At 36.4% G+C, this 26,837-nt stretch overlaps 1 protein-coding gene across 1 annotated transcript in view; it reads right to left on the bottom strand.

Moving 5' to 3' along the window:
- LOC123877436 (zinc finger protein rotund-like) overlaps nucleotides 1-26,568 on the bottom strand; it is a 109,328-nt gene extending 82,760 nt beyond the window's left edge. Inside the window, exons 1-3 of the mRNA XM_045924236.1 lie at nucleotides 26,499-26,568; nucleotides 20,396-20,516; nucleotides 19,460-19,602 (exon numbers count right to left, since the gene is read on the bottom strand). Of these exons, the coding sequence (XP_045780192.1) occupies nucleotides 19,460-19,602; nucleotides 20,396-20,516; nucleotides 26,499-26,522 (288 nt within the window). The 5' untranslated portion in view covers nucleotides 26,523-26,568. The remainder of the gene's footprint in view (nucleotides 1-19,459; nucleotides 19,603-20,395; nucleotides 20,517-26,498) is intronic.
- Nucleotides 26,569-26,837: the final 269 nt, after the last annotated feature.

The raw sequence follows: 26,837 nt of genomic DNA on the forward strand, positions 1-26,837 counted from the left end.
TATTTATTTCAGCTTTCGGTTGAAAAATACGATTATTTACCCCCCAAAGGGTTATAGTGAGTATTTTGAAAACAGCAAAGAAATAAAAAAAAAATGTTTCAGGATTAATGGAAATTGCCATCCTCAAGAGATTTTCAAAAATTTCAGCGAAACTTTCAGGATAGGAATAAATATAATATCTGTACTGTAATAGCAAAATATGATTTAAATACATAACCCATCACATATAGAGTCGGGTAGGAAATCAAAGGTAGTCTTGCAAGTAAGACGCACATGTAGTCTATTTGGAATTCATCAAAATACTTGCCGACGACTACCACATGGCTTGCGACTCATTCTTCATACGTAAGCCTAAGAGCACACTACAGACAGTCGCACGACTAAAAGTTTACAAGTCACAACGTTTGTATGGAAATAATGAGTAACACACACACAATCATCACTTACCACCAAGCGAGATTGCAGTCAAGGGCTAACTTGTATCTGAATGTAAAAAAATATTAATTTGACATGCCCAGACACAAGCAGCATTTAAGATCGTGTTTTGCGGAGATCTTTCTGGTGGATTTTTGTTTAGTAGTGGATGTCTATTTGTTGGGAGTACGAAGACAATACACATCTCATCATACCTCCCATCACACTAATATTATAAAGGGGAAAGTTTGTGTGTATGTGTGTGTGTATGTTGTTACTCCTTCACGCAAAAACTAAAGAACGGATTGGGCTGAAATTTAGAATGGAGATAGATTATAATCTGGATTAGCACATAGGCTACTTTTTATCCCGGAAAATTAAAGAGTTCCCACGGGATTCTTAAAAACCAAAATCCACGTGGACGAAGTCGCGGGCATTCTCTAGTATTATTATACTACTTAGCTGAGTAAACGACATCAAACGAGTTGCAGGGATGGTGGCGCGCGCAATGTCGCGGCGTGCGGAAGTCACGAGATGTGCACGTGTGGACGCCTATCAGCTGACGGTGATGATGATGATGATATACAACACAGTATATTGTTATATTATAATATTGAGTGTAGTATAAAATGCGGAACGTTCTGCGAGTCTATCGCATTTTCTTATCTGAAGAAAACCCCTGCCATAATATGATTGGAATGGTAAGGATCCTTATAGCATCAAAAATACATCGCAGACAGAGAGATTACCTATTCAAATCGTGATCTTCTTTGATGCCCCTAATTTGAAGGAAATCAAATTAGGCAGTTTTAGAAAGCCTTTTTATTAATTTAGCGTTATGCCTCGCTAATTTAATACTTTAAGTTTAAGAAGAAGGTTAAAATGTGTAGTCTTTTCCTTTGTAGACTAGACTCAGACTAAATAATAGGACAATTTATGAAGGGTGTCATGTCACACTTAATCGCGTCACAGTGTGACTCGTTGAGAATTCATCAAATTTTTCTTTCATCAAGTCACAGTTACTAGTTGCAACCTTTTTATTAACCCCCGACCCAAAAAGAGGGGTGTTATAAGTTTGACGTGTGTATCTGTCTGTGGCATCGTAGCTTCTAAACTAATGAACCAATTTTAATTTAGTTTTTTTTTTAAAGGTGTGGTTGATAGAGAGTTCTTAGCTATAATCCAAGAAAATCGGTTCAGCCGTTTGAAAGTTCTCTCTCTGGGCTGGTTTCCGCACTTAAACGTTTCCATCTGTTGTGCGTTAAAAAGTTTGAAAGTTATCAGCTCTTTTCTAGTTACTGTAACCTTCACTTGTCCGGGGGTGTTATTAATTTTTAGTTTACACTTGTCCATTAGAATTCTCAATTATGACGTCAACGTAGATTCCTCCTACATCAGTGCAATGCGATATTTTGTGTCGCGACATGTCGCTAGTGTGGCTGGACAACTATGCATGTGTGCGCCCGCTGCGTGCGAGTGTGCGTGTCATCTACATGTGTGCGGAGTTGCGTTTGCGCATCGGAACGTGGTTGTGCTGTTGAATTTCGACTTTGAATAAATCTGATTAAATTATAACATAAAATTGATATATATAGTATTTATTATCAATAGATATAAAAAGAAAATTCCTGACTCACTCACTGACTGACTCATGATTCATAACATTCAACGCCCAACGCGAAAGCTGTTTGTGCAGAAGTGCCTTAATGTAGGCAAGGAGCAAGGTTAGATTTTTCGAAATTCCCACGGGATAGAGTAAAGAGAAAGTCGTATTTTCGCCGAGCGTAGCTGGAGGTGGTTGCTTGTATTATAATAATAAATATCAGCAAAAGGGTAGAACTTTATAGGTAGTTGCCTAAGTAAAAAATAGCCTAGATTTCTAGAGCTTAGCAAACGCAATCTTGTCATCAAATGAATAAATAAAATATGTATAATTATTTAATAGGTACTTACAATTATAAAGAAATATTGAGTATTACAATATTTTATCTTGCTCTTAATATTAAATAATAATAATTTTAAATAATAGTACATAATAAATCTACTATTAATTATGTATACGAAATTATTATGTTTAGATCTGTGGTTTTTAAAGATACTCTGAATATAATTAAAGCGTCTGCCAACGCCATCTATGAAAGATCGATAGAACTATAATAATAGCTCCTGAACCACTCGATAGATGTCAGCAAGTTGTTGTATTGATCTAAGATTTATTAACAAAATCATATATTTTAATCAAAATCAGTTCGTTGAATAAAAGTTTTTATCCAAAAGACTTATAAATAGATCCTAGAAGTAAATTAGTAAGTAAGTAGGTAGGTACCTACGTAGTTTTATGTTTGACGATTAAATACGGTCAATTACTGTATAAGTAAATACAAAAATATAATTATTATATTATTTATATATAATTATATATAATTTATACATTTTATTGAATGTATTGTATTTAAATTAATCGGTTAACTGACTGCATAAAAGACGTTAGGGCGGCGAGGACGTAACTATTTTTACACCTCTTAGAAAATGATTGAGGGGTGACTATTGCTACATAAAATTACTTCTATCTAAATACCTACTTATTGATTTAGTAGATTTACCTAGTAAAGTTTTTTTTAATACTTACCTGCTTATAGTGAATTTTTTTTTCTTACTTTTCAGCAAATTGTAAACTTACCTGAAACAAAAATAGCATATTAATAATACTTAATTGTTATAAATTAATTTAGACTATTTTGCCTGCTGGTTTTCTCTATATCCGTAATTATCTATACTATTTACTATAATATTATAAAGAGGTAAAGTTTGTTAGTTTGTTTGTACGAAGTCATCTCCGAAACTACAGAAGCTATTTGAAAAATTATTTCACTAATAGAAAGCTACATTCTTCCTGAGTGACACAAGCTATATACTAGTCACTTGTAATGACTAACTAACTGATACAACAATAATCGTAAAAACCTAAGAGTCGACTCGTTCTGTTAGTATCCGGAAGGATCTGGAAATTCACCGACAAGTGAAGGTTACAGTAACTAGAAAAGAGTTGATAACTTTCAAACGGCTGAACCGATTTTCTTCGATTATAGCTAAGAACACTCTCGATCAAGCCACCTTTCAAACAAAAAAGCTAAATTAAAATCCGTTCATTCGTTTAGGAGCTACGATGCCACAGACAGATACACAGATACACACGTCAAACTTATAACACCCCTATTTTTGGGTCGGGGGTTAAAAAGAAATATGAGCAACTCAACCAATAAATACACCTTAAAATCAATAAAATCAAAAAAATGTGCACATCGAACTATCACCAGTCTGTTCAGCAGACAATAAATATTATAGTCTTCAGTTAACGAGTGACGAATCCGTTACCCTCGCGAGAGTTAAAAAAATTAACGGTCTTCAAACATCACCCCAGACTCTATCTAGATTCCCATACAAGGATCACGAAGACAGTGCCATTTGCATACGTTGAATCGTTAATTTTTTACTCTCGATTTTTTCTCATCCCATTTACCCCACGAACTCTGAATGGAACTAACACAAAAAGATGCCATTAAAATAAAAGATTAAGTAGTATCCATAATTTGCATACTCGAACCACGTGAGAAAGGAGTGCCGCAAGGGAAGACTTTGGGCTTTACACTCTTTACTATGTACGCGACTGGTAGACAATGCAAAAATTGTTTTTGTATTTATCATTCACCCATAGAAGCGGTTTTTTCACTATTTGTTTTTTACTCTAACTTCGCACGGTGATTTGCATAGCCCGTTTACGGTCACCCTACCCGATTTTTGCATACTATTTTGCATATTAAAGTTTAAGACTGTCTCTGACAATCAGTCTTTGAGTGCGTGTGTTTATTTTGAGCTTTATTTTAAGGACAGTGGAATTATTAATTTTATTCATAAATTCTATGGGGTCAGGTTTTTTTTTTTTTAGCTATTGTTAGTGTCATTAGTGATGCTTTTGCGATCGTGTGAGACGTTCCTTCTGGTGGATCCTCGTGAAGGTGAATAATTAAATGCTTGGAACAAGACGTTTGGTCCCAAATTTCTTTTGTATATCTAATTGAATTCCGGTTTTGAGTTTTGCTCGTCATCGTTGATTATTCTTTGTTTGATGAATATTACCGGAGCCATTTTTTCGCTGCATTCGGATGCGTTCTTTTTTTATTGCGGAACAAAACATCTGCTTGGTCGTAATTAAAAAAATCGTGAGAACACACAGGGGATGTCCGCGTGCATTAATTAGATTCTTTGTTGCTGATAGCTTTCAAATTCAGCGGCATTTTTGAAGACGCCGTTATAGGGAAAACACGTTAGGTCTGGGCTTGGTATAATACATCTTACAAATAATATAGGGAACAGAAGGGAAGGTTAGGTAGGTATTATGGGCATTATTGCCAGCATATGAAGAACATCCGCCGAGTTTCTTGTTGGTTGAAGGAAAACATTTGCTTGGTTCAGAATTTTCAATAATGTTCTCAAAAGTAGGTACATAATACCTATGTGGATTCTACCAATCCACACTGGGCTAGCGTAGTGGACTATAGTCTATACGTACTCTATACATAGAATGACTCTATAGTCTATACCGTTATTATGAGAGGAGAGTGGAGACCCGTCCTCAGTAGTGGCTGACGTTGGGTTGAGATGATAATAATTATGAAACTATAAGATTGATTTCAATGAGGTTTCCAGAAAGGTTTTTAATTTTTGTGGATGGCAAATCAATTAAAAATAGTATGTAAAAACGCTCAGCCATGCGAAGTCAGACCGAGTTAGCTAGTCTAAATATACAAAAGGAAAAGCTGGCCGATTGACTGACTGACTGACTGACTGATCTATCAACGCACAGCTCAAACTACTGGACGTAGGTAGACGTTCGCTAAGAAAGGATTTTTGAAAATTCAACCCCTTAGGGATACAAGTGTAAATTAAAAATTTATTACACCCCCGACAAGTGAAGGTTACAGTAACTAGAAAAGATCCGATAACTTTCAAACGGCTAAACCGATTTTCTTGGATTATAGCTAAGAACACTCTCGATTAAACCACCTTTCAAACAAAAAATAAATAAATTTTAAAATCGGTTCATCAGTTTAGGAGCTACGATAACACAGACAGATACACAGATACACGCGTCAAACTCATAACTCCCTGTGTTCTGTGTAACTCCCTCTTTTTGGGTCGGGGGTTAAAAATAGGATGAAGTCGCGCGCATAAGCTAAATCTTTATAAAAACGTCAAATAAACTTGCGAACTTTACGATAAAATGCGCATTAATGCGATGTAAAACGGTTAAATATTTAAAATAATATCGTTTCTAAAACGAGGAAATATATGAAGCAGGTGTGGGTGATCACGCACACGTTGCATTAAATGCATTTAATTTACATTTTTGCGTAAATTTATAACTGGTACTAGCAGTAAATTAGTCGTTATTATTAATTTAAGTATCGTCGTTAAATTAATCTCTTTTAATCATAATTAAAATCACTTTATCAATTTAAAATTTTCTGTTCAGTTTTAGATAAGTTTTGCGGTTATGTTTATAATCTAACCTGATGGTTAAATCCATTGGTAAAAGAAAGAAGGTTAAATCTATGCTAAAGCTAAATTTTTATCCCGAAAAATCAAAGAGTTCTCACGGGATTTAAGATAAAATGTTAATTCACATGGAAAAAGTTGCGAGCAGTAAGTATCTGCTTGTTATAAACTAGAGAGATAGGTAACTTGCATCCTGAGAGTATATTTATCCCGGAAAATCAAAGAGTTTCCACGGAATTTAAAAACCTTAAGCGATGCGAAGTCGCGTCCATCATCTTAAACCTTAGAAACTTAAGTCTATTACAAGTGTAAATTAAAAATTTATAACACTCGCGACAAGTCAAGGTTACAGTAACTACATAGAAAAGAGCTGATAACTTTCAAAAAGCTGAACCGATTTTCTTGGATTATAGCTAAGAACACTCTCGATCAAGCCACCTTTCAAACAAAAAAAAACAAAATTAAAATCGGTTCATTAGTTTAGGAGCTACGATGCCACAGACAGACACACAGATACACACGTCAAACTTATAACACCCCTCTATTTGGGTCGGGGGTTAAAAATTAGCGATCTTTATTTCTATTCTGTAGAGATTTCTGAAAAACCCAGCCTTACATTTACTTGTCTACATTACAAAGGGAACCTCTGCTAAATTTCACTTTCAAGTAATTTTTTGATTTTTTATAGCTCTGAGTAAATTCTGAGCAAAGTCAAAGCACCCATGCGCTATAGAGTATAGATAGATATATAGACAGATATAAGTCTTTATTGCACACAAAAACACATGTAAAGGATCACAACACAGAAAGAAGAAAACAGAAAAAACAATTGTGTGCAATGGCGGCCTTCTTGCTTAGAGCAATCTCTACCAGGCAACCTTTGCTGAAAGGAGAAGCTAGTGTTGGATAGTACCAAGTCGCAAAGAATTAGATCTCAGGCTTGTCCTTTTCTTTCGCCGTTTTTGCCCGATCGGCCCACAATAATTATTATCTGCATTATATGTATATACATATAATAATTGTCATCAGTAGTAATATCGGATCGTAGTATAATAGTAACCCTTCCAAAGAAATATGATATTTCATCAATACTGTAGATCAAACAATTCTTAGATTCTGTATTGTGGCTCTTATTTTAAACGCAATAAAGTTGACAGTAATATTACTAGATCAACAAATGAAGGGTTATCCAATAAGGGGTTAAGTGAAATTATAACTCTATTGATGTTCAATAAATCTATAAACTTTACTTTCCGATATCTTGATTGACATCGGCGCGTGCGCAGACTATAGGGCTGCGGTCTGATTGGAGACACGCTTACGAAAATAGCTTTCAATAATTGTAATGGTAAAATGAACTTAAATAAATCTAAATTTATCAACAATAACCAATCACAGTCCACTGCTGGACTAAAGGGCTCTCCCAACGGGAGGGTTTGCTCATGCCACTACGCTGGGTGTCTACTTTGTTAATTACGAAAAAAAAATGAATCCCAAAAAAAAACACCGGCCAAGTGCGAGTCAGACTCGCGCACAGGATCCGTACTCGGGTATTTTTCACGAGATTTTGCACGATAAATCAAAAAATATTATGCACAAAAATGAATTAAAAACTGTTTTAGAATGTACAGGTAAAGCCCTTTCATATGGTACCCCACTTGGTATAGTTATCTTACTTTGAAAATTGAAACATATTTTAATTTTTTTTTAAATGATGTGACCACAAATTCGCGGTTTTCAGATTTATTCCTGTAATTGTGCTATAAGACCTACCTACCTTCCAAATTTCATGATTCTAGGTCAACGGGTGGTACCCTATAGGTTTCATGACAGACACGACAGACAGACAGATAGACGAACGACAACGAAGTGATCCTATAAGGGTTTCTTTTTTCCTTTTGAATATTTATTAACAATATAATAATATTTTCCTTTTACCTATTAAATATTGACCTAGGTACTTTATCCAGGAATCATTCGGAACGCAGCCTAACTTGTATGAAATTGGATACTTTTTGCGATCAGCAAAAAGTGTCAGATTATATTTTATTGTGGTTACTTTGTAAGTAACAACAAATCATGAACAAATCAATTTAAAATCTAGCGCACTTAATATCAGTTTTCCTAGTTTTCTATTAAAATATTTATTGGCACTTTTTGAATATAAACTAAAAAATGTCAAGTTTCAATAATAATGTCTGTAGAATTTATCGCGATCTTTTCAGTTTTTTTTTTGTTTTATTATAAATTTTGATATTAAAAAGGGAAAGTCTGTCTGTCTGGCTTTTAAATACCTAGTTCTAGTCGAAGAAGTTTAAAGTACACATCGTTTATTTGAGAAAATTCCGCTCTATTAAGCATAATCATTATTTTCTTAATTTAAATAAACTATTAAAAATAAGAATATTACTTGTTTCTGACCGAATTTTGACCACAGCGGCCAATCTTACCGGAGACTACTTAACTACATAGGAGATATTATAAGTACATAGGAGAGGATACAAGTAGGTACCTATGTGCGCAAACACAGATGTAGGTTGTTTTCATAGTCCGATGGAACAGCAACCCGACACGACCGGAGAGAAATCAGGCTCAGGAACAGCTACTTTTTGTGCTCTCCAAGGCACAAATGTTAGCTGTTCTTTATTGGGAAACCTCACTCGGTGGACAAACGAGTCGCTGGCAGCCACTAGATTTAGGCGGCGCAAGACCGTGGCGTGTGGAAGTTTCTACAAGAGACCTTTGCCCAGCAGTGGACGTCTTTCGGTTGATATGATGATGAAAATATTCTTTATTCCATATAGACCTAAAATTCTATGAAAATAGACGTAATTAGGTACTATTTTTTATCTCCCAACACATTTCTTGAAGTAATCCTGCAAAACTTTTGCAAAATGTACAAGCTCCCTACACAGTTTGAGTTGATTTGGAGGCAAATCTAACATGGCATGCTAATTGATCGATTACATATCCACCAATTACTCCTTAATATTAATTCCTATTAAATAAAAAAATTACATGTCCAAATCTGAATGTAACGTGATATCAGATTTTAAAGAAAATTACAACAGTTGAATTCCGATTAGGTAAATGTTCATCTATTAGTCCCGTTACCCTATTTATTATGATGTTAATAATGACTGAGAGCATCTCCACGAACATCCCAATAACCATTGTTTTACAAAATCAAAATCTCAAACAGCTGTCACGCAAAATCGGCTTTCTGTTAATCCTTACCAAAAAACGTCTTAACCCTTCGATTACTTTCAATAACATTTCATCCCACAATCTTATCCCTTGCAATTTCGGCTATTATAAGATTATTGAGTATTGATCCATTGTGTTGGGCGCGAAAGGGTTTAAGTACTTCTTGTTACCGTTCAAACCCTTTCACCTTTTGTTGTGTTGTGTGATTCGATGAAATATTTGGACTATTGATTTTATTGATAATGCAAATTACGTATCAGTTTTGATGAGAGGGGATTTTTGGTGTTTCAAGTTTTAGATTAATTTTAGGTATTTACTGTCGGAGATCTTTATGTAATACGTAAATATAATGATCTTTACTTCCTTTCAGCCAAACTGTAGGGCTTAGAATCGTATCTAGGTCTAATAATAATTAACATAAGGTAATACTTTTCTTAAATGGTGGATACTTGGTATATACATGCTTATTTGGATTGTATTTACATATTGATACAAATAATGTATCGTGATTTGCTTACATCTCCCTACATTTAAAGTTTTAGATCCAGGTCTGAATCTAGTTATGTTTAGAATTAATTTTGTATTTTAAACTGCTCATCAAGGGATCGTATGTGAAATTGCAGATTACCAGTTAGCATAGTTTTAATAGTAGTACATATATTTATAATTTTATCATTAAATGCTCTGATAAGAATTACATGTTATAAAATAAATGTAAAAGTCTGTTTGTTTTTTGGGTTGTCGGACGGATCAACGAATCGACATGATTTTTCGCATTAAAGATCTGGAGAGTGACATACTTTTTATACCGGAAAATCAAAGAGTTCCCACGGGATTTTTAACTATGTGAATCCATTATTGTATGTATCAGCTAGTTTCGCATACTTAACTAAAAACTGTATTATTTTTTTTGCCGTCATTATTAATTGCTCTGATTTTATTTTTGGTTCCCATCTCCTTTTCTCTAATATATTGCATAAATCGATCATTAGCGCTAACTGTAACAGGCGTTCATCCCGTTTCCATTCCCACATTACTGCTAAACACTTCTCGATGCAAATCGCGAGCCTAATCCCGGAAATCTACATAAGATTCTGTCGCGGGACGAAAATTTTTAGCAATGACAAATTGCTTCGGCGGTTTGGAGTGCCCGACGATACCTTTCTCACATACGGAATCATCCCTTTTGGATTTTAGTAATGTTTTATTCAATAATTGACAAGCATTACGATTATTATGCAAAATGCACTTTGTGATTGTGCATGTTGACATAATACCATCAATCTGCTGTTTGATTTATGTCCCGATAGTGGTGTGTGGTGTCGATAATGTCTTAGAATTTAGATAGTTATCGACAGATTGTATTGTATGTAGAGTAAGCAAAATCCGTAGAGAAAGTAAAATACGTTTGTTTATGCTATTACAAACTAGAGGATGCCCGCGGCTTCGCCCGCGTGGATTTCGGTTTTTTTAAATCCTGTAGGAACTCTTCGATTTTCCGGAATAAAAAGTAGCCTATATCCTTCTCCGGGATGTACCCCAAGTCTGTACGAAATTTCATTAAAATCGGTTCAGCGGTTGGGCCGTGAAAACGTAGCAGACAGACAGACTGATACACTTTCGCATTTATAATATTAGTATGGAAGTATGGATATGTTAATGAAACAAAATAAAAATAAGTAATTTTCCCAAAATGATGTATCGAGTAGAGAATTAGAAAGTTGATTTTTTTCGATATGATTCAATGAAAATAAAGTCAACGTTTCTTTATCAGTGCAGTTTCTTTATCCTGAATTTCTTGTTCAATCACATGTCGCTTCTCGCTTTTCTTCTATCAAAAGGTACGTTTTATTATCAACTAGCTGATGCCCACAATTATATCCGTGTGAATTTAATTTTTTAAAAATTCCGTGGGAAGTCTTTGATTTTTGATTATTTGGTACCCATGCAGAAATCACGTTGCTGCATTGAGACTTGATTAAAGCACAAACCAACAAAAACAATTTCGCATATCACATCACACTAATCACTAATATTATAAAGGAGAAAGTTTGTGTGTGTGTATGTTTGTTACTCTTTCGCGCAAAAACTACTGGACCGTTTTGGAGAACGGAGACTATAACCTGGATTAACACATTGGCTATTTTTCATCCCGTAAAAATCCCTGGTTCCCGCGGGATTTTAAAAAACCTATATCCACGCGAACGAAGTCGCGGACATCAGCTAGTTTAAAATAATTATGGGTAGGTAGTGATTATCGATATGCTATCTATCTTCATCGATACAATATCTACACGTATCTTTATCGTTCCCATCCCTAGATTACTTATATTATAATGATGGATTATCCAGGGCCGTGAAAGGCGTCGGCACCGCAACGCCTGTTAGCGAACAATGTATTGTCATTTAGATTCTGTGTTTAACAGGGCTCTCTCAGTCACTCGCTTCATACAAACGTAGTTCCAATTTCATTTGAATATTAAGCAACCAAAGTCCAAGAAACTTTGCAGACATATTCTAGAAACTAATATCTATGTCTGTGGTTTTCCAGATTTCTGTTAAAATATTCGGTTTCAAAGTTACGCGGTCTTAAAAATTTACTTACAAATCTTTGAGCCCCTGTAATTTTAAAACTATATATTTTAAGAAAAATCTAAAACACCACAGACACAGATATTAGTTTCGAGAATATGTCTGCAAAATTTCATGGACTTTGGTTGCTTAATATTCAAATGAAATTGGAACCACGTTTGTATGAAGCGAGTGACGGAGAGACCCCTTTTAACCTGCGTACATTGCAGTGCACCCTTTTAAAGTGTAAGAAATGCATGCGTGGAATGGAATATAGGCTATTAGAGACGCTCATTAGGAAGAGAACGGGTGTGTCTTGAACTTGGATAGGGATCATGTACTTATTGGACTATAAAACTTAGTTTCGTGGATGTTTTCATGTGAGTTCTAAGTTATTTAGGATTTCATACTTCAAGAACAAAAACGGAACCCTAGGATAGGGTCACTTTGTTGTCTGTCTATCTGTCCGTCCGTCGTGTCTGTCAAGAAAACCTATAAAGTACTTCCCGCTGACCTAGAATCATGAAAAGCAGATAGGTAGGTCTTATAGCACAAGTAATAAATCCGAAAACCGTGAATTTGTGGTTACATCACAAAAAAAAATTAAAATGAATTTCAATTTTCAAAGTAGGATAACTATACCATATGAAAGGGCTTTACCTGTATATTCTAAAACAGATTTTTATTTATTTTTATGCATATCTAATAGTTTTTGATGCCAATACAATATGCCGGAAAAATAACCCGAGTACGGAACCTTCGGTGCGCGAGTCTGACTCGCACTTGGCCGGTGTTTTTTAGGTTTCGTACGGTCGTACCTCAAAAGGAAAAAGGAACCTTTATAGGATCACTTCGCTGTCTGTCTCTCTATCAAAAAACCTAGAGGGAAATTCTGAGTGTAGTCTACGCGGATGAATATTTAATGTAACTGTAGGAATTTTTACCTACAGTTACATTAAATATTACACTAGCTTTGACTTCATTTGTGTCTATGAAAGTCAAAGGTAATATAATTGTCAAATCTTACCAACAAAGTATCCTAAATCCTATTTTGTACTTGAGAATATATTTAAGATCTTTCTTGGCGGCCGCAAAGCTTCTTGTGGTAAGCTTTCGTCGTTTTGAAGCGCATTTAAGGAAACCGCATGGAAAATGGTTTAGGTATGTTTATAAAGGGAAATTGGGTTGAAACTTGAGACATCACACTAATTTTATAAAGGCGAATGTTTGTATGAGTGTGTGTGTGTGTGTGTGTATGTTTGTTACTCCTTCACGCAAAAATTACTGGACGGATTTGGCTGAAATTTGGAATGGAGATAGATAATATCCTGGATTAGCACATAGGCTACTTTTTATCCCGGAAAAGCGAAGAGATCCCACGGGATTTCGAAAAACCTAAATCCACGCGGGCGAAGTCGCGGGCATCGGCTAATAAATCTTAGCCGAGACATTGCAACATACTTCATCATCATCATCATCATGATCAACCTATCGCACGGGTCTCCTCTCAGAATGAGAAGGGTTTTGCCTTTAGTCTACCACGCTGGCCAAGTGCGGATTGGCAGACTACTCAGGTGTATTCTATGACAAAACCTGCATGGTTTTGTCATAGAATGCCTATGACGTAACCTGCATGGTTTTGTCATAGAATGCCTATGACGTAACCTGCATGGTTTTGTCATAGAATACCTATGACGAAACCTCCATGGTTTTGTCATAGAACACCTATGACGAAACCTCCATGGTTTTGTCATAGAATACCTATGACGAGACCTGCATGGTTTTGTCATAGAATACCTATGACGAAACCTGCATGGTTTTGTCATAGAATACCTATGACGAAACCTGCATGGTTTTGTCATAGAATACCTACTCGTCACAGAATACTCAAATCACATGGTTATCGGGGCAAAACACAGCAGGTATATTCGTATGTATGTTTAATATAAAATCGCAATAAGTTGCGCACGCGCCGTCGGCAGGTGTGGGGCATGTGCAATTAAAAATTGTCACGGGAACTGCGCGCGATTATTGTCGCTGGGCCAGGGATACAGAGATTTTGCGGCCCAATTTCAAATTACATAGCTTTAATTTTTACCCAACTACTTTATTTATGTATGTTTCGTTATTATGATCCGAATGACATAGGATATAAATATTATAATAATCCGTGACAGGTTGAGATGGCAATCGGTGTGAAGCGGGGGGACGCCCCATACACCCGCACGTCACCCGAGATGTACCTAATGTATGTACGTACGTATTTACTGTCGTTTTGCTCCTTCACGCTGCACACTGGAGAGTGATCATGATCATGTGTAACCCTCCTTCAGATACACCTAGCTGTAGAACGGATGTGCGCGGAGCGTGAAGGCAGGGAGCCGTTATTACAGGACGTAAGAGTAATACATATAGGCATACAGTACATATTTTATACTATGTATAGGTACACAAGGAACAACAAGCTTAATTCACTACAATACGCCAAAATAGAGAAATCTGTATAGTGCAACGTATGTATGTATATGCATTCTCCACCCTCCATCTACTAAATATACAGGAAAAGCAAGCATTCAAGCAAACGTACGTTGAACATATGTGGTGTTTGTTTGGCGGTGGTACATATTGCTTGCTTGCTGTTCTTCGCGTATCAGGGGCTTCCGCAAAATAACGCTAGCTTCTATCCAACATTTTTTTTAAATAAATTAATTAAATAACGCTATATCCCTGGCCCCAAGTCCAAGGAAGCGTTAGACATGCAATTTACCATTTTCACATTTAATCTGCATTAACGACCGTTAAACTGCCGTCTCACCTACCGGCTATATTTCATTAACAGGGCTCTGTCCGTCACTCGCTTCATACAATCGTAGTTCTAATTTCATTTGGATATCAAGCAACCAAAGTCCATGAAATTTTGCAGACATATTCTAGAAACTAATATCTGTTTCTGTGGTGTTTTAGATTTTTCTAAAAATATGTAGTTTTAAAATTACAGGGGCTCAAAGATTTGTACGAAAATATTTAAGACCGCGTAACTTTGAAACCGAATATCTTAACAGAAATCTGGAAAACCACAGACATAGATATTAGTTTCTAGAATATGTCTGCAAAATTTCATGGACTTTGGTTGCTTAATATTCAAATGAAATTATAACTACGTTTGTATGAAGCGAGTGACGGAGAGACCCCTCTTAATTTACGAAGACATTTCAGGCTGGGTAGAAATAAAAATATATCCTACTTTTTATAATTGGGTTGGACTTGATACAGTATCTTTTGCAGTAAGTAATTAGCTATCAAGGGAATGATAAATAACGTTGACCTAAGTCAATAAATGGATGGGTAGCCGTCTTCGGAGTTCGGAAGTCAGAATTTAATCTTCCTCTCAGGCCCGATTTGATGATATCTGAGAGAAAGGGGATGATGATGCCAAAAATCAATTATTTCTTTGTAATTTTAAAATAATCTTCTGAAATTCATAAAAAACCAAGTCGGCTGTTAGTTAAAAGTTTGCTAACGATTTTAAATTATCGATTAACTAAAAATTACGTCAAATTACGTCACACGTTTATGACGTCACATCTGTTTATTTCATTCATATATTGTCCATTACTAAGCAAGCGTTTTGACGTTTGATAATTCGTTGATTTGACTCGTAGTCATCATCTCTATTGAGATGGCTTTTTGGTTTTAGGGTCCAGCGAAAACAAGGAACCCTGTCGTGTCGTGTCTTGGCAGACAGGTAGTATAATAATAACCCTTCGTATTTTCTAGCATTCATGTATTATATTCAAATACTTACATTTCATACAACATTAAACCCAAGACTGCGGTTTGTGGTAACAGAGGCGACCTCGCGAGCTTTAATAAGCTATTTAAGAGATCAAACATGCAAATAAACATAACATGAAGTACCTACCTGCAGATACTTACAGGACCTAACTTTTCTAAGGTAATAAAATAATAAAACCGACCAAGCGTGAGTCGGGCACGAAGGGTTCCGTACCATCAACAAGAAATAACATATTTTTTTATGTAACCAGAAATTCATGGTTTTCGTAAGTATTTTCTTTTTAATTGTGCTAGACGTTGATGCCTTTCATGATTCTACGTCCTTATACGTTTTAATTCTCTAGACTGGTCTTGACAGACAGACAGACAACGAAGTGATCCAATAAGGGCTCATTTTATTTCTCTGGAGATACGTAAACTAAAAAGGCGAAAAAAAACCTATTTGACAACCCTCTTTCATATAAGCGTGTTAAAAAAGGTCGAAAATCACACAAATTGCGTGCAATAAAAAATGTCGCTTAGGCACCTCTGTCGGAAACCGACAGATGACCGGAACTCGGATGCGATTTTCATTTCGTGATAAATAGACGGCTATAAGTGCCTGTCTAATGCCTTACTAAAACTATTCCAACATCACTACCTAAAAATCAACCCTAATACGTTCTAATAAAGTCGAATTTAAATTAGCAAAAAATTCCTCCTCCAAGCGCATTAGGATTTTCGAAACCAATTTATGTGTGAGTTGCTATAGTCTCTATGCACATAGGAATATGGTTGGTTTTAGTATAAATTGTGTTATAAGTAACTTGGGAAGGGCTATTCTGAAGGGAATGATAGTTTGTATGGTCATTTGCAGTGCGTAAGATATTGCACGATTTTGGTTTTAGACAAGTAGGTGTCATGAAAGCATTATTAGAAATCAAGTTTAAAATCTATAAGTTTATCTTCTAACAAGTATAAATTAAAAATTTATAACACCCCCGACAAGTGAGGGTTACAGTAACTAGAAAAGAGCTGATAACTTTCAAACGGCTGAACCGATTTTTTTGGATTATAGCCAATTCGCACTGGGCCAGTGTGGCAGACAATGGCTTAAACCCTTCTTCTTCTGATTATTGTTCATGACAATGACCTTCTCATTGGTTCATAATGATGATACTTCCTCTCAAGCTACTAACACGTGCGAAGCCAGGGCGGATAGCTAGTTAATTATAATATGTACAGCTTTATTATCCCCCTACCCAATAAGAGAGGTGTTATAAGTTTGACGTGTGTATCTGTGTATCTGTCTGTGGCATCGTAACTCCTAAACTAATGAACCGATTTTAATTTAGTTTTTTTTGTTTGAAAGGTGGCTTGGCTTGATCGAGAGTGTTCTTAGCTATAATCCAAGAAAATCGGTTCAGCCGTTTGAAAGTTATCAGCTCTTTTCTAGTTACTGTAACCTTCCCTTGTCGGGGGTGATGTAAATTTTTAATTTACATTTGTAGGTATTTTATATTCTGTGAAAATAGTCAAACCACAATAGGTAGTTATTGGATCGTTAAATTAGCATTATGTGAAAAAAGTTTCTTCTTAAAAAAAAAGAAGGACAAAAATCTTTTCAAACGCCGGCTCCGAACCTGCGCCCGAGTGCGGCGGGAATCCAGAAATTTACACAATCTCAATAGGTATCAAAAGATCCGACTTTTTGTCTGTCCGTCTGTCCACTGGCCCGCATTTTTGCGATGACATTCTTTGGCTCCCGGTTTTGATTGGCCATGTGGAGAGATTTACGTAAGGAATAGAGAGGCTATTTTCATTTGGTAGCGGGCGTTAAACTGGCCGCCAATAAGAGCAAAATGAAGTGCGTCACCACAGAATACTAATAGGAATAACTTACAATTTAAAAAACCCCCGACACAAAAACTTCTATAAGAAAACTAGATAAGAGCTGATAACTTTCCAACGGCTGAACCGATTTTCCTCGATTATAGCTAAGAACACTCTCGATCAAGCCAACAAAAAAAAAAACTAAATTAAAATCGGTTCATTAGTTTAGGAGCTACGATGCCACACACAGATACACAGATACACACGTCAAACTTATAACACCCCTCTTTTTGGGTCGGGGTTTACTAAATAAAATTGTACATTCCAAGTACAGAATCAGGTTTAATCTCAAATATAACTTTTTAAAGAAATTGCTCACTCAGCGCTGCGTATCTGTCTAATGAGGATATTGTTAGAGTTAATTCGAGTGCCTTCAAAGGGGCACTACGCCGCCGTACTTAAATGTGTTTCTCGGGTCACGTGACCAAGTGAGCCCGGCCTGGAACAATTAGGATTTGTTAACTTTGAACTAAAATTTTACCTTTGATCTTAATCTTGGAGGTAAAAATACTGACTTGTACAGCCCACTTTGCTCTTAATTTGTGGTCAAAGTTTAACATTGACCGTAATGTAACTTTAAACGCCTGTCATTCAATCTTAGACAGACACTTACATGATGACAGCAAAATAGGAGAGCAGCACAGAAGAACAGAACAGTAGGTACAGGTAGGCTGATAACGTTCTGTTCGTAGTAAAGTTCCTAATCCTTACCCATCAATTTGCTACTTTGTCCTATCTATCTCTAATATAAAGTTGAAATATCTTTGTCCACGTGACCTGCCCATTATTATAATTGCAACTCTATACCTTTTGTGTTACGATTGATTTTTGAATGATGCATTTTTATTTTTTCTAATTAAAGAAAGATGGAGAGAGTTTCTTTTGGTTTTGCTTTGTTTGTTTTGATGTAATTTTTGACCGCTACTTGTGAATTGGTGGGCATCAGTGGTTTGTTTTTTGTTTTTTAGGTAGGTACCGTTAAGTATATTTGTCTGCTAATTAGAAGTTTCATCCAAAAACGTTCAGCTCTTTTTCTACTCCATAGTTTTGGTTAACGTTGTGAAATTGATTACCTATAAAAATCTTGCTCTTCGTAAGGAATCCTTTTTTTTGATTTTCTAGACTGGCGCTTGGCTGAAATCAAATCTGCTGGTAAGTGACAATGCAGCCAAGGTTGAGTTGAGCTCGCTTTTTTATAATACGCGACAGGACAAGATAGCAATCGGGGTGTGAGGCGGGGGACGCCCCGCACATCCGTACGTCACCCGCGCTATCCCGCACCGAGTTAGCACGGGGGCTGTGCGGGTGTGCAGTGCGTCCGCACCACCAAAATTTCCGAGATTTCTGAACCGATTTGCGTTTTTTTTAATCGATAGAGAAACTTTACTACATTGTTCCTTAAAAAAATTCCAATTACTCAATCCTGATGCTGCAGGGGACCACCAAAGCTTTAGATTTAGAAATACCAAGTAAAGACTTTGTCGTTGAACTCGAATACCCAACGCCCCAACCCTGATGCTGTAAGGAATTGCATTCGTAAATCCTGGTGATCCCACGGGATTTTTAAAGGATCACCCGTTTAAATGTTTTTACGGAATTTGGTACAGAGATACCTTGAATCCCGGATACGAGGTATTACAGGCTACTTTTATCCAGGAAAATCAGAAGTTCCCACGAGATTTTTAAAAACTTAAATCCACGACGAATTCGCGAGTATCATCAGCTAGTCACACTAATATTATAAAGGTGAAAGTTTGTATGTATGTGTGTGGTGTGTGTGTGTGTGTGTGTGTGTGTGTGTGTGTGTGTGTGTGTGTGTGTGTGTGTGTGTGTGTGTGTGTGTGTGTGTGTGTATGTTTGTTACTCCTTCACGCAAAAACTACTGGACGGATTGGGCTGAAATTTAGAATGGAGATAGATAATATCCAGGATTAGCACATAGGCTACATTTTATCCCGGAAAATCAAAGAGTTAAAAAAACCTACATCCACGCGGACGAAGTCGCGGGCATCTTCTAGTCTTCAATATAAAAAGTATATCATACCTGTGGACACATCTTGCAGTGGTACTTTCTCGCATGCGCGTGCAAAGGTTGCAGCTTCGTAGGACCCTTGCCCAGGGGCTGAGGTACGACCAACAGACCACTGCCAGTGTTCGTGCCTCCTACAGGGGATGATGATGACGACCCTGGGGACAGGGGATAATGGTACATGAATAAAAATTAAATCATTTCATTCTGTATTTCAATCCATACTTCCTAATTATTAACCTATAGTGAATAAAAAAAAAATCTAAATCACACTGATATTATGAAGGCGACAGTTTGTATGCCTGTATGTTTGTTACTCTTCCCCGCTTCCACGTCTACAATGACAGAACTGATCTGATTAAAATTTGAAATGAAGATAGCTTGTAACTTGAGTTAACACAAAGGCAATTTTTTATCCCGGAAAATCAAAGAGTTCCCACGGGGTTCTCTAAGACCCATCAATTTAACCGATTTGTATGAAGTTTGGTACAGCGGTAGCTTGCATCTCAGAACCTGACATAGGCAACTTTTTATCCCGGAAAATCAAAGAGTTTAAAAAAACCTTAATCCACCCGGACGAAGTCGGGGGTATCATCTAAGATATAATAATAGTCTGGTGTTGCCAATAAAGCCAATACAGAACCTGACACATGGACTGATGATGACGAAAGTTCTCGTTCAATTTTTAGCTCAGCTTTCAGCAGCTGTTCTAGAAGATTCTTGGAGAGCTGATACCTCAGTGATGATACCTCTTCATGCACTTCTTAAGTATTCTTTCTTGTGGCTGTGCAGTTTTTTTCCAGACCCTGTACCTACCACATCGACCGTATCTATTCTGATCGTCCCCATTTTACAGTTCCCGTCCAATACTATATGCCGACAGGAACAGCAGTAGTTTCTTGGCCGAGATGTCCTCCGTGTTGCCTACGATTGTACAAATATACTACTAACCCGACCGACCTGGTCCAAGTCCCGCTCCATACAGCATCTGACTCATGGACTGATGATGACCCAGCCTGTCGTCTGACTTCTGATGACCGCCCATCGTACCGTCCCCCGTGCTCATTTTGGCCTGGAATAGAAAAAAAAAATTAAATGAGTAAGTTTAATAAAACTAACTAGTGCGTTTAACTTTAGGAGGATGGTCTAATAGATTTTCATACAAAAAGCGATAACGTTTTTCTAATGACATTGGATTGCGCACATATTTTTCGACTAGCTAATGCTCGTGACTTCGTTCCCGTGGATAAAGGTTTTTAAAAATCCCGGGAACTCATTGATTTTCCGGGATAAAAAGTAGCCTATGTGTTAATCCAGGGTCTCTATAATCTATCTCCATTCCTTTCAACAAAATCCGTAGTTTTTGCGTGAAAGAGTAACAAACATCCATACATACTTACAAACTTTCGCGTTTATAATATTAGTAGGATATAATTAGAAACAGTGTTTCTGTATTTTTAAGAAAATATGATAATTTAGGGCGGAAGTTCTACAAATGAACCCACTATAGAACTTACATAGCAATGATTCACCTTACGAGTAAGTTTAGCGCCTAACAAAAACATCAACCCCTAAATTACCCCCGTCCAAGACGATAAATAACTGAGCGATAACGGGTTAGGGGGTAACTCAGGGGGGTTGGTGGTCAGTTTGTCAGGCACGCGTGACTTATAAATGAGTGGTCAGATAAATCATCGGAACTTGACTGTTTTATCAGAACTTCTACTTGATTGTTTAGAAATATTAGTTTGTTTCTGTGAGGAATGGGTGGAGATGATAATACCCCCGTTCAATACAGTGGACCCCCGGTAATCCGGCCCGTCTAATCCGGCACCCCCTGTAATCCGACATGTCTATTATTACTGAATTTACTTTTGATATACATAGTGAAGTATGATTTGTACTTCAGAGTATGTATAACATATAGAAAGAATCTTATCATTGGATCTATAATTTGTCGGATTATAATGTACTTTTTTGTAAAAAATTCCGGATTAGAGGGGGTCTTAGGCAGTACTCTATAATCCGACAAATTCGATAGTTTGAAAATGTTCTGCAAAACGTTTGTCGGATTACCGGGGGTCCACTGTATATGATATTTTTTTATACTTATATTGAAGTGGCCAAAGCGCCAAAGGTACAGTTACATATTTAAAACAAAAATGCCGTTCCCATCGAGACCGTGGAGATTCTAAGGGCCTTGGAGTCTTTATAAAAAATTATGTGACATTTCACCGCGGTTTATAGTCTCATCTGGTGACAGAAGGTTGCTCATTTCTTGTCCAAAGGACTTAGCCTGGCTGTTGCAGCTAGTTATTGTTGGCACCATTCCACACGGAAACAAAACACAAATTAAAAGTGTTAATATCTATTTCATGACATGGTCACTAACTATGGGGCACATAAGAAAGAATAATGACACACAGCACATAAATCTATGCTTGAAGTTTCTGTAAGTGATTAATCAAATCAGAAATGAGAAGATCCGTACAAGAACCACAGTAACCAACAATTCAAAGGGTTGCGAAGCTGAAATGCCACTGATACGTAGTTCTCAGAACCGATAGACTTTGGAATTCCATGGTGCTAGACATGATGCATGGCGACCTCGATTTATACAGAAAAAACCGGCCAAGTACGAAAGGTTCCGCACCATAGTCCAAGAAATCTCAAACCAGTAGTATAGATTCGTAAGTTGATGACGTTCAAGTGCGTGGGCACCTTAATTCAGTAAACTAAATTACTATTTTGGGATCACAAATCTTTATTTGTTTGTATTGAACCACAAAAGCACGGTTTACCGTTTTTTTTTCCTATACTTGTGTTATAACCATAGATATGTGTATAACATATTGGCTAACTGCCTTTTATGATTCTAGGTCAATGAGAAGTACTCGTATTGACAGACACGGCAGACAGACAGACAGACAACGAAGTGATCCTATAAGGGTTCCTCTTTTCATTTTGAGGCACGGAACCCTAAAACGTAAAATACACAACCAAAGCCACACTCACAAGCTAGTCTAGATTCTAGAACAATAAGACAAAGACGTACAATACATTTAGGGGATGCGAGTGGAGTAAACAAATTGACAATTCACCTACATCGGATATCTAATCCATTTAATTTTACGCTGCAAAGTTTAGTGGAGAGAGCAAAAAGCTCTTTGTGTAATGGTCACTTCAGTTTTGAGTACACGGGGAGAAATATATAGAGTTGATATTACGACCGAATTTTATTTTATTTAGTTACTTCGAACTTTTGATTTTCTGGGATAAAAAGAAACCTTCGTCCATCTACAGAATGCAAGCTACGTAGCTCTGTGTTAGATTTGATCAAAGTCGAAAAGTTGCTCCGTGAAAATTTAACAGACAGACAAACATATACACTTTCGCTGTATAATAATAGTATGGAATAAGTGGATTAGAAAAAAAGCTTCTATAATTTTTTGTATATGTACAATGTACACCTATTTCGCCAACATTGCCTCGCTGACGTGCACAATTATTTTTGTATTAGATATAGGAAAGTCTCGCAATAGGTTCCATAATTTTTTTAAATAATTTCTAAGTAGTTTGATTAAATAGCTCCAATGTAGGAATAAATTTCAAAAACAGGTGACATACATGATCTACTGAAAATGAAAAATCTAAAAATATAAATTATTTTCAGGCTCTCTCCACAATCGTTGAACAAAATGCACAGTTTCTGCACATTTCTGTCAAATCTGTAATAACAACTCTATGCTATTCCCGAAACCAATATAAAGACATGTCTGAGGGTAGTCCAAAACTAATATTTTACACACCCAAGGAACAATTGTAATTAGGTGTGTCCACACGCCTAATCGAGCGTCGCTAACTCGAACGTCCTTATGTACCTATACCTATTTAAAACAAAACCTGGCTTTGCTAAGGTTAAATTTAGGTTTAGAGCCTCGATAGCTCAACGGTTGAGGAGCGGACTGAATTCCAAAAGGTCAGCGGTTCATACCCCACCCGTTGCACTATTGTCGTACCCACTCCTGGCACAAGCTTTACGCTTAATTGGAGGGGAAAGGGGTTTCAGTCATGATTAGCGTGGCTAATATTCTTAAAAAAAACTTAAAATCATTTCTATTAATCAATTAATCAATTAATCCGGCAAAGCCGCTCCACCACCAGGTAAGATCGCAGAATAACTTGTATCGGAATAAAACAAATATCGCTAAAATGCAAGATGATAAATATATTACAAGAGAGTCTTACATTATAAATACAATGTAGTCATAATAAACTATGGAAATTTAAAGAAATTGAGTTTTTCTTCCCATTTTTAATCCCCGACCCAAAAAGAGGGGTGTTATTTTGACGTGTGTATCTGTGTATCTGCCTGTGGCATCGTGGCTCCTAAACTAATGAACTGATTTTAATTTAGTTTTCTTTGTTTGTAAGGTGGCTTGATCGAGAGTGTTCTTAGCTTCTAAGAAAATCGGTTCAGCCGTTTGAATGTTATCAGCTCTTTTCTAGTTACTGTAACCTTCACTTCTCGGGGGTGTTATAAATTTTTAATTTACACTTGTATTAATATGTGATTCGATAACATAATATTCTTAACCTCATACGCTATGGTATTGCGGACTGTGGTATACAAACAAACGATAAATCACAAACTATTCGGACCCAGCACTACCAATGGGTTACAAATAATTTTCGTACAAATTAATTTCAAGATAACGCCCCGCACGGGACGTGAAATTTAATTTAAGCGATCACATCCGCAGTTTAGGGTTAAATTCCGTGTACTTCATTACTTTAAAATGTTGGCGAAACCAGAACTCAGAAGCGGCGATATTGATCTTTAATGAGTTTTATAAAAAAAATATAAGCTGTTATAGCCCAGTGGTTAGGACATCCCCCTCTTAATCGAAGGTCGGGGATTCGATCCCGGGCACGCACCTCTAACTTTTCGAAGTTTTGGTTTTGCTCATAAGATCTAGATTCACATAATATATCTACATGAATCCTTCCAAGTTCACAGGCAGACCCGCGAGACAAACTACTATGAAATTTTATATACTAAACTCGACTAGGTATCATAAAAATGGACGCGTATATAAAACCATAAAATCCAACGTAATCACATCACCCATTACATAAAACTTTAAAACTTGGTCGAAATAACCCTAAAATTTCTATGTGGGTCGGAAAAACACCACCATTCGTTACCGCGCGCGGCAGTTTGCGTCAAAACTTGCTATTAACCGCGATAGATGGCGCTGCTCTAAAGAATCCGCCGAGGATACGTTGACGCGACTTATTTTTCCTCTTTACGACATGTTGCAAAAGTATTTTTGTTGGATATTGCCATCGACGCTGCATTTGGAAGTAATTTAAAGTATACACTTCTTTGAAGTTGAAAATTTATGGTATTCAAAACTATACTTCTTCGTAGGATATTGGAAAAAGTGGGTCATCAGATTATGCTATGTACCTACAAAAGCGTTTGAGACCCCACCGCACTATTATCCCAAGAAAACCCCACATCATCATCATCATCTAAGCCCACTATTAGATTGGCAGACTTCAAACATCTATGAGAACATTATGGAGAAGTCCATATAGGTTTTCTTTAACCACTAAAGCATGTGATACTTAATTTCTTAAAATACCCAGAAAGCACAAAAGTTAAAGTTGTGTGTCCTGTGGTAGCAGTGGCGTGCACAGGATTTAAAGCCAGGGTAGGCACTAAAGTATGCACTTATTTTCTGGCAGGTTATAATGAAAAATCAGTATTGATTTATTACACTAGGGTAGGCAGTACTTTTATACCTCTATGAGCTGCACGCCACTGTGTGGTAGGTACCTAAATGGTGATGCAGAAATACCATAAATTCAGCTGTAAATATTTGAGATTGTAATAATGATTGATGATTTTTTCGGAATCGACCAGCAGGAATACTAATCGCTGATAGTTCGATTATGCTTGATGATCACTACCCATGGCCGAAGCCTCCTGGCAATCAAAATAAATATTATGTCTGCTAATGATCTATTTCAAAAGCTAACTATCCTGTACTTAATCTCTTTATGTGCATGTGGTACTCTTCCTGAGGGACTCATAGAGGGTCCGAGGAGTGATAAAGAACTCTCATTTGCAACTGTCTCTAACAGGGATACGCCCCCGTCTGTCTTTTGCGTTTGAGATTTTGGTTTTTTGGAAGTCACATTTGTCATAAAATTGTGTCATATCATTAGGAATTGTGCTGGAAACACACTTTTAATAAAATTTTCAAAATTCAAAATTCAAAATATTCTTATTCAATTAGACTTTTACAAATTCTTTTGAATCGTCAAAAGCATCTACCACGTATATATAATACGTCACTCTTTGCTACGCCATGATGAGTATTTATTCATCCAAGGCCATGATATAATTTTATGTCGAATCAAATGTAGGGACTAATCCAATAAAAAAAACGCTAAGCAAAAATTTTTATTCATCATTTAGGCTGTCTAAATAAACTTGTAAATTAATGCTCGTATAATACGAGTAATGTTATTCATTCACATTTAACAAAAAGGAGAAAGTAAAAATTAAAAAAAAAAACGATACATGCAATGTACTCTACGAATAGACAACTCTACAACGATGACAACAGTTTCAACGTCTACAACTCCTACAATTCACCCCTTGTAACCTTGAATGATTGTTTTACTTCTCGCATCGGAAATAAGAATTAAGATAAAATCAACACTACAAAAGCTACAACATAGACTACAATGCCTACAATTCCTACAATTCTTACCTCGAACATTTAATAATCGTAAATATGTAGTAATTAATTCTAAATTATGAGTACATGCGGTTTTACTACTACAGCTACAGTATTTAAAATGAAGACAACTCTACGACATATACCTGCAGTGCTTACAATTCCTACAATTTTACGTCTAACGTTTGATTGGTATACATTCTAAAATACATGCGTTGTCTAGTTGTACAATTACAGTATTTACAATTATGACAACGTCTACGACACCATACAATGCCTACAATTCCTACGATTCTCACCTCGTAGCCTTGCTTGATGGTCATCGCGCCCCGTGGTCGTGACCACGCGGCGTAATCCAGACCATCTTTTTGTTGGCAATGCTGTTGGAAAAAATCATTTTTTAATTTATCATTTTTATGACAGGAATATTAACATCACTTCACTATTCTTAGTTTAAATGCGGGAGTGAGTTTGTATGGTGGTTTGTCCTTCAATCACGCTGCAATAGAGCACGTGATTCTTTGAACGCGTGAAGTAGTTAAAGACCTTTAAAGTAACATAGGCTACTTTTCCCATGGAATTTTTAAAAACGTAATCCACACGGACGAAGGCGCGGGCATCATCTAGTTATAATATTA

This window comes from Maniola jurtina, chromosome 23, assembly GCF_905333055.1.
Source record: "Maniola jurtina chromosome 23, ilManJurt1.1, whole genome shotgun sequence".
Classification (NCBI taxonomy): Eukaryota; Metazoa; Arthropoda; class Insecta; order Lepidoptera; family Nymphalidae; genus Maniola; species Maniola jurtina.